Genomic DNA, 9684 nt, shown 5'->3' with positions numbered 1-9684 from the left:
CTAGATGGCTCGCAATCGCAGCCCCATCTCGCCGGCTCACCACGGAAGTGGCACGCGCCCATGGGCCGTAGCTAGAGGAAGTACCACCTGGTCAGAACTCATCAAGCAAGGGGCGCACCCAGGTCGCAGGCAAGCTTGCGGACGGGCATTCCTTTCTTGTCCCATCTCTCTCACCAAGCAAGGTTTAACCTATGGTGGCAACTCGAGAGGGCAAAGGGAAGTGCCCTCCCCATCAAATTTATCATTGCTTTCTTGCAGATCAGTTCTGCTCGGTCTTAACCGAGGACTGAAGCAAAGTTCCAGTGGAGTGAAGTCTCAGTTGTTGCTTTTGGAGGAAACCGATCAGTCTGCAATTTCAGTAAACCAAATTTCTCAATTACCCGAAGCACCGAACCAATCAGTTGGGGGAACCGAATGCCCAGCCCTAACTGTTATATGTAACATTTTGATGTGGATGGATTCTTCACCCTCCTTTAATATATGATACGCATGCTTGCATATTCAAGAAAAAAAATGCTGCAAGAATCTGGTTTTTCACAATTATTTACCACAATACCAAGTTTAAAACCATCGTTTCGTCATTTTGTACACAACCACAACTTCAGCAGGTCATTCCTATGATAGTCCAGCTAATCCAATGTGATCGTCTTCTTCAGCACTGGGTCCATTGTGTGCTACAGTGCCCCGATTTCGAGCTGGATGTGAAATAAAGCAATGTTTGTCAGTGCATGGCAGAGTAAACTTCCAAAATCCGCTCTAGATTTATTTCACAACACAACATAGCATCACAAGCAAATCTAGTAAGCGAAAGAAAATGCTTACTGTAGATGGAAGAATGAAAAATGCTAGTCACAGAAATATCACTAGAAACAGAAAAGAGTTCCATTAAACCAACTCTCAATAACAGACTAAAAAACTACAGATGGGAAAAAGAAAAGGTGCTGTTTTTTAACTATGTACTGATGACTCGTCAAATATTATGCAATAAAAATGAAAATCGTGTGATTCAGTTTGCTCACTTGTAACATTTGTGATAATATTGGTGGTCTTTTGAGAGGCAAGAGCTTTTAACTTGTTCCCTGTAGCTAGCAGAAGTAAGTTCCTCATATGTTGCTTCTGCTCTTTTGGACTAGCAGTTTTGCTCAAACAATCATCAAAAGCTAGCAAATCTTCCTGCTTCATGTCTGAGAGGGATAGAAGAACCTACATGCAAGTACTTATTATAAGTCTGAATGCTCAACAGTCACAAGATTAAAATGCTCTACTATTAGTAATGAAAAGAACAGTAGTAGCAATCAAGGCACAAGAACATGGCAAATTCAGCGTATTTTCACTTACACTGTACCGGAGCCCCTTAAATGTTTCCACATAATCAACCTCTAATAAGGTTTAACCAATGTCATGGCAAGGTCTACAAACACAACTTGCAGCTTACTCACAATAGTATTTATTATTACTCAAAAGTGCAGGATTGTTCCTGTATTTCATAAAGAACCAGGAATGACCCCATTTATAAGAAAAAAACCAGGCCAAAAACCTTACAAATGACCAGTTTATTAAAAAAAACGGCTTAACCTACCTCATGTTCCCACCGCAATGTTCGAAAAAACCACACCATGCAAGATCATAGACGACGCCATACCGCAACAGTAGCTGCCTAGGATCCGGGGCATGCTGCATCACCTCGCGTGGTCGTTGGTATCACGTTTCATGAGTTACGGCATCCCCCCCCCACCCCCCCTATATAGGAGGCTTGGGGTGCCAAGTGTCCGGCACGGACACTGACTTGTACGCTATCCACATGATTATAACTCAAGTCCAAATATAACCCCACATTCTCTACCACCTTGAAGCCATCCATACGTCAGACCTGCACATAGACCGGGCTTTGGTTGTGGAACATCCATGTACATACATCGGACTTTGGGTTGTCTTCTTTGTAGCCCTACCTGGAGGATTTATTTGGTCTCAGACCTGCAGCTACTGTGGGACGCCATTGCTGCTCCTGCAAGTCAACTCTTCATGGCTCCAGTTGCAGTAGTGCTCCCTTGCAACTTGTAACATCATCATGGTCACCTCATCTTTTGACGAGTATTGTTGTAGTAGTATTGTACCAGGACCTAACTGTAAATACAATACAAATAAAGGTTGTGTCCAGGAGAGGACATGGAGAAATTTCCTCATTTACAACTTAGTAGGGGTGCAGGGTGGCGCCCGAACCCGTCCCGCTTCCAATTCAATGGCAATAGTTCTAGGCAGATTGAAGTGCGTCACATTAATTTATACTAGCTGTGTACTAACATTAGAGGGGAGCAAGAACTGGCAAGGTTGCTCCTGAGCTGAAGCTGAAGTTAATGCCAAATGAGGTCGTCGAGTTAGATGGGAGCAAGAACTACTTGAGTTGGTCTAAGGGCCAAGCTGATCCTTGGGACAAAAGGAGTGGAACACCACTTGCAGGAAACCTGTGTTGAACCTGTTGATAAGTACTGAATGGCGTATGTGGAATAGCACTAATCCAACCATGGTTGCATGGCGAATGGTATCTGTTTCACCATATCCATCGCTAGGATGGTGGAGGCCAACACAAATGCAGTAGCAACATGGGAGACATTGGAAACCATTTACTCTTGGAGCTTGGTGTGATGATGATGGTGGAGGTCCAGAGAAAGGTGGAGGCACTGAGGCAGGAAGAGAAAATTATCCTGTAGTACCCAAGGGCGCAACCACAGCCGCTTAACACTTTGCTAAGCCAACTATGCCCAGGCGGGTGAAGGTACTTAGGCTTAGGCTTAGGGTGTGTTTGGCATTTTGATGCGCAGGTTGAGACATGATGTTCCTCTTTGAGACATGTCAAGTCTAGACATGCTGGGTACACGCATGTGCAGTTGTTTGGTTGTGATGTATGTGTTGAGACATGCTCTGTCGAGACTGTGTTTGGTAGGCTGTATCTGAGGTAGGCTGCATCAACAAAGTTTTTTTATGCTAATACAATTTCGAACAATATTTCTAAATTTCACTAATCATTCAAGCAATAAAACATCACCGTTTCAACATAATCTGAACAATGAAAGATTATTTCGGCTATATATAAATATGAAGAAACAATTACTAGATTCATATCTCAGCATATTGGAGCAATAAACATAATCTCAGCAATATAACATCACTAGATTCATATTAGATAGCTTCATTGGATTCCAGTTAAACAATAAGAATTGCATAAAGCTGAAGAAATCGATTTCTTCTTGTGCTTCAGTAGTGCTGCTACTACTACTGAACCTACTGAACCGGACGAATGCATCAAGCAGCAGAACTATTACCAATTCCAATCAAAACCAAGAGGAAGGAACAAGTGAAACGGAGTGAGGAATGGATCAAAGGGGAGTGTGTGAGGTGCAACGGCGGCAGCATCTCCAGATCGAGGACCACTGTCAGGCACTACGGCGGCACATAGCGCGGAGCACGCGGTCGACCTCCATCCCGTTGACCAGCAGCAGCAGCTCGTTGGCGAACTCCCGCGTCTACTGCGGCCCCACGTCACGCCCGCGTCCGCCGTGAGCGCAGCCCCGCGAGGCCTCGCTCGCCGCCAGTCGCCGTCGCCACGGGGGTGGACGAACTGGCCGGAGCTCAGGCGTGGCAGCTGGAGGGGGAGGGGGTTAGTGGAAGTTAGTAAGGAAGGGGGGAGGGAGAAGGAGGTGAAAGAAGGGAGGAAGGGTGGAGGCGCTACCTCCACGGCGGCGGCGACGAGGTTGAAGAGGGGCGGCTAGGACAAAAAATGGGGTCACGAGGGAGAGGCGGGGTTCGGGAGGGGTGGTCGTTCGAGGGGGTCGTGGGTCGAACGCAGCTTAGCTGACCCCGGCTCGCCTCGCTGGGGGTGCTCGAGCGAGCATAGTTGAGGGCCCTTTTTGCATCAGTTGAGCACAGCCCACAGGAGCCCATGCACCCTACCAAACAGCAAAAAGTGGGTTCGATGTTGAACTTTTAGGCTCATGCACCCTCCATGCAGGCTACCAAACACACCCTTAGGCTCTTGCTTCAACATACATACAGCCACATGTAGACTGGATTGTAGCTTCAGAAGCTTCTAAGCATGTTACAGGTACCCTTGATGCTTACTCCGTCCGCCCACAAATAAGTGTACATCTAGCTTTTGTCCTAAGTTCTAAAACTTTGACCAACTTTTTAGGGAAAAGTAGCAGCATTTATGGCACTAAATTAGTATCAGTAGATCCGTTTTGAAATGTACTTTCATAATATACCAATTTTGCGTCATATATGTTACTACTCTTTTCTATATAGTTTTTCAAAAATTTAAAACTTTGACTTAGGACAAAAGCTAGATGTACACTTATTCGTGGACGGAGGGAGTATAAAACATATATCCCACTTACTCGGAAACAATTCAGATGTCTGATAGAACATGCCAACTGTTAGATATATGCCCTAGAGGTAATCATAGAAGATTATATTTCAGTATAGCCATGGTTTATTGAATGTTCATTGAATAATATTACTAGTATCCATGGTTTATTAGATGTTCCTTGAATAATATCAGTTGATAGATATATGCCCTAGAGGCGATCATAGTTGTTTGTGAAACTCTATGCTTGAGTGATTATTCTAAACTAGTCCCTAGTCAGAATTCATGTGAGGACACATGACTATTAGACTAGCACATGCATAAGTTGATGGTCATGTTTCACGTCATGGAACAAATAATGTCGAATAAATAATGTTGACATGTGATAAGGAACATGAGGTTCCACTGAAGGAATGTGCGCCCCCGGTCTAATACCTGCAATGCTCTTCGTCCCAGAATAAAAACATCCTGCTTATACAATAGAAACACAATAAGCCGACCCTTGCGCAATTGAGTATATTTTAACAGGGACATCGTGGGCACCTACTGGAAAAAACAAAGAACCGCCATGTCTGTTCCCCTCTCTAGAAGATCACACCCCAAGTCCCCAATCAAAAAAAGGTGAGCGAGAACGGCGAGACATGTATACAAGGAGGTAGAAGGGTTTGTTGTACTCGGAGTAGCGACCTAGCTTTCGGACTAGATAGAACAATAAAATCGTCCTACTGAGACCCTCCTCTTTCTCGCTAACTTACGAGTCTTTTTTCACATCTGCCCAAAACAGCACCTCGAAATCACCCCAAGTCCCCAATCAAAAAAAGGTGAGCGAGAACGGCAAGGCATGTATACAAGGAGGTAGAAGGGTTTGTTGTACTCGGAGTAGCAACCTAGCTTTCGGACTAGATAGACCAATAAAATCGTCCTACTGAGACCCTCCTCTTTCTCGCTAACTTACGAGTCTTTTTTCACATGTGCCCAAAACAGCACCTCGAAATCTCGAGGCATGCCACGATAAGACATTCCTGGAACACAACTAGTGCTTCAGCTCCGATATCAGACAACATTCGAGAAGAGGATGGGAGGGCTAAGAGGTAAACTACCCTATACTTTCATCCCTACCTTCGGCTGGAAAATGATTGCCCTCGGATAGCTGACGAGAGTGAACCACGGTAAAACATACTGCAGGCAAACTAGCTGTGGAGCGAAATCGGGTATTGTAAGAGCCTTGGGATGGCATCGAAGCCACAACAACCCACTCACGGTCCTCGTGGGACATTAACCACCAAAACGTAAGTATCCTTTGCCCTTACGCTCAGGTGGCCTGAGGCTAGGAGGAAGCACTAGATACACGCTCAGGCATCACCAAGAATCCCAAGGTAAAAATTAAACTCCATTAATCTTTCCTACTTATAAATGTTGGAGTTGGTGGTGAGTTCACATGTGGGATCACACAAATAAACAAATGCACTGCCCACATGTGGGAGCAGCAACCTTCCAAGAGACATAAATAAACAAATGTTACTTCTACTAGGTGTGGGAACCATCCCAAGTAAACAAATACACTGCTACCCTAATGATAATAACATTCTTATAGGAACACAAATTATAAATGCAAGTATGCCTCCAATTCAAAATAATCGCCGTGATTTTAGTTCCTCTGCCCAACAAACTCTTTCGGTTCCATGTCATAGCAGAAGAGGGCAAACAAATTACAATTCAATGCGACGATAGATTTTGTCCTCCTATCTAATCTTTGATCTTGTGCATTCAACTTATTCACGCCCATTCTCCTATGTCCCGATTTCAAAATGCATCTCACTAGAATCTTGCAAAGGACCTACTATGGTCGCTCGAGACTCTTCAGGGACTGCAACATGATCTTCTGTTATATTCGCACTCTCTTTTTAATCGTGAACCATGCAATAGGCGCAAGACACCATCATCTTATCATGATCTCCTAAGCCATTGGTGATTCATTGTTTTTATGGCTTCGTAGCAACGCACGGGCATTGTGCTAGTCTAATTAAAATACAAGTGTGCATCATTAATATTAGATTAACAGGACTTGACGGCCCTTACCACAAACCCTGCTTCTACACAATGATGGCCCGCTCGACGATACCCTTGCGCCAAAGATTGATAGCCCAGGAGGGGCATGCTAGCTCAAGTTGGAAAGGTTGATTGTCGGATGGGCCTCCAAGATATAGCGGCGCGGGATGCAAGCATGGAGCGGTCTAACCAATGCACGTCGCCCAAGTTGCTTGAGTCCCACAGGGGCTCCACCTAGCGAGTAGAGACCAACGCGAGACAAGAAGGCCGTGCGTTGAGAAGGCCATGATACCTACAGCGGCCAGCTTTCGCAAGTCTACAAGCAAGGTTTCGAACTCTCATTGATGAAAGCCAATGATCGCCATTCAAGAATCTCCACCAGGGGGCTTGAACTAAACTCGCTTACTAGTGATTGGCCCAAGCGACAGTAAAACCACTATGATCGACATGAAGACGTTATTGGCAAGCCTCCGACGTCACCCGCCATAGCACCGCCACATGCAGTCCCCCAAGACAGCACCTCACCTCATGATAGGCCACAACTCTCCACCCTGTCGGATCAGGACACAACAACCAAACCAAGCACCAGCGACACCCTCTGCCATGCGAGCGACTTCTCATACAAAACCTACACCACCTCCGCATATGGAGCAAGCCGAGCAACTCAGACGCCTGCAGCACCAGCCAGCCAACCACCCCACAACCTACAACGTCCAAACCCACCCTAGCCTTACCCTCCTATTAGCTTGGTCCATGGGTGAGCCCCACAAGGAACAGCCACACACCACCATGAACGCGAGCCCCATTCATACACCACCAACAACAATGTCAAGTTTTCACGATTTGAGAGGGGGGGGGGGTCGCTCTATTGTAACAAGTATTACCCACATCGGGAGGAATATGTGTGTGTTGTATATAAATAAAGGACTTCCGATTTAGGAACACTCTTTAATGTCACTTTCGTTTTAGCAGGTCATGAGTCATGACCAAGAAACCACTGGTTTCGCTTGGTGGTAAATTTGCGGGTTCAGTTCCTGTTGGATGCACGCAAAATGAGTTTGAACTCATGTTTAAACAAGGAAATGTACAATTTATCTTCTTATCCCGACTTGAGGTAAGGGGCCAATGGAGTTCGAGGTACCAATCGAATTCAATTGATTATGTCACTCCGCATTACTATAGAAGGCAGCAGCTTACTTAGTAGCTCAATATATTTACTCTTTACCTCCTTATGCATTCATAGCACAAGACTTCACTACTCAATCTGCTTTATATAGTCAATAACTCAAGCATTGTATACATCATTAGTCCGATTCTTTGTAGGAACTACCCATAATAACAAACTCGAGTTTTTACTGGCAACTACATACAAGAATTTGTATCTTGGATAGGGTCAACCTGCGCAGCATAAAAAACTTCTACAAGAAAGGAAAAAAGACCTCTTACTAACAACGGCTCTTGGCGTTAACGGAAGGGTGTCTACCGGGTCAGTTGATGGATAGTTGGTTAGTGGTAATTATGCCACCATATACCACCCTGATCAATACAGGACAACAGCTATGGATGCTTTAGCGAGTGAACTAGGTTGGTGGGCACTTTCACCATTCAGCCAACGATGCTTTAGCAAGTGAACTAGGTTGGTGGGTGCTTTCACCATTAAGCCATCGATGCTTTACCGAGTGAATTATAGGTTGGTCGACGCTTTCACAATTCAGCCATGGATGCTTAGCGAGTGAACTAGGTTTTTATTTGAGAGAGAAGTAGGTTTTTAGCAGTATTCCTTCTCAAGCTTCTATTTCTTCGGTTAAGAGAGATCTGGAATACAAAGAACCGGAGAACATCATGCATGGGAGAAGATTTAGGGAAAGGTACCCACCTTTTAACGGGAGAAAGGACAAGTCATTAGAGCAAGCATAGTTAGATACAAGATACTATCACTACCGCCTCGACAATTAGATAGTCAACCCATAACCAACAAGAACAACAACAAAGCCTGTAGTCCCAAACAAGTTGGGGTAGGCTAGAGGTGGAACCCATAAGATCTCATGACCAACTCATGGTTCGGGCACATGGATAGCAAGCTTCCACGCACCCCTGTCCATAGCTAGTTCTTTGATGATACTCCATTCCTTCAGATCTCTCTTTACGGACTCCTCCCATGTCAAATTCGGTCTACCCTGACCTCTCTTCACATTCTCCACACGCTTTAGCCGTCTGCTATGCACTGGAGCTTCTGAAGGTCTGCGCTGAATATGTCCAAACCATCTCAGATGATGTTGAACAAGCTTCTCTTCAATTGGTGCTACCCCAACTCTATCTCGTATATCATCATTCCGGACTCGATCCTTCCTCGTGTGGCCACACATCCATCTCAACATACGCATCTCCGCCACACCTAACTGTTGAACATGTCGCCTTTTAGTCGGCCAACACTCAGCGCCATACAACATTCCAGGTCAAACCGCCGTCCTGTAGAACTTGCCTTTTAGCTTTTGTGCCACTCTCTTGTCACAGAGAATGCCAGAAGCTTGGCGCCACTTCATCCCACCGGCTTTGATTCGATGGTTCACATCTTCATCAATACCCCCATCCTTCTGCAACATTGCCCCCAAATATCAAAAGGTGTCCTTCTGAGGCACCACATGCCCATCAAGGCTAACCTCCTCCTCCTCGCGCCTAGTAGTACTGGAACCGCACATCATGTACTCGGTTTTAGTTCTACTAAGCCTAAACCCTTCCGATTCCAAGGTTTGTCTTCATAACTCAACTTCCTATTTACCCCCGTCCGACTATCGTCAACTAGCACCACATCATCTGCAAAGAGCATACACCATGGGATATCTCCTTGTATATCCCTTGTGACCTCATCCACCACCAAGGCAAAAAGATAAGGCCTCAAAGCTGACCCCTGATGCAGTCTTAATCGGAAAATCATCAATGTCAACATCACTTGTTCAAACACTGGTCACAACATTACCACACATGTCCTTGATGAGGTGTCCTTGATGAGGGTAATGTACTTTGCTAGGACTTTATGTTTCTCCAAGGCCCACCACATGACATTCCGCGGTATCTTATCATAGGCCTTCTCCAAGTCAATGAACAACATATGCAAGTCCTTCTTTTGCTCCCTGTATCTCTCCATAAGTTGTCGTACCAAGAAAATGGCTTCCATGGTCGACCTCCCAGGCATGAAACCAAACTGATTTTTGGTCACACTTGTCATTCTTCTTAAACGGTGCTCAATGACTCTCTCCCATAGCTTCGTTGTATGG

The 9684-nt window shown here is 45.2% G+C and overlaps 1 protein-coding gene across 6 annotated transcripts in view; it reads right to left on the bottom strand.

Annotated features, from left to right (window-relative positions):
* Nucleotides 1-353: 353 nt before the first annotated feature.
* Nucleotides 354-9684, bottom strand: part of LOC123061258 (protein HASTY 1) — a 29192-nt gene continuing 19861 nt past the window's right edge. For 3 of the 6 annotated variants that reach the window (XM_044484272.1, XM_044484271.1, XM_044484270.1), the window contains exons 21-22: nt 1020-1203; nt 354-695 (exon numbers count right to left, since the gene is read on the bottom strand). In XM_044484272.1, the coding sequence (XP_044340207.1) occupies nt 616-695; nt 1020-1203 (264 nt within the window). In that variant the 3' untranslated portion in view covers nt 354-615. Of the gene's footprint in view, nt 696-1019; nt 1204-1338; nt 1478-1579; nt 1871-1949; nt 2125-9684 lie in introns of those variants that run through there. The other 3 variants (XR_006428822.1, XR_006428823.1, XM_044484273.1) reach the window with 3 other exon arrangements.

This window comes from Triticum aestivum, chromosome 3A, assembly GCF_018294505.1.
Source record: "Triticum aestivum cultivar Chinese Spring chromosome 3A, IWGSC CS RefSeq v2.1, whole genome shotgun sequence".
In the NCBI taxonomy this organism is placed as follows: domain Eukaryota; kingdom Viridiplantae; phylum Streptophyta; class Magnoliopsida; order Poales; family Poaceae; genus Triticum; species Triticum aestivum.
This window is presented reverse-complemented; position numbering and strand designations above follow the sequence as displayed.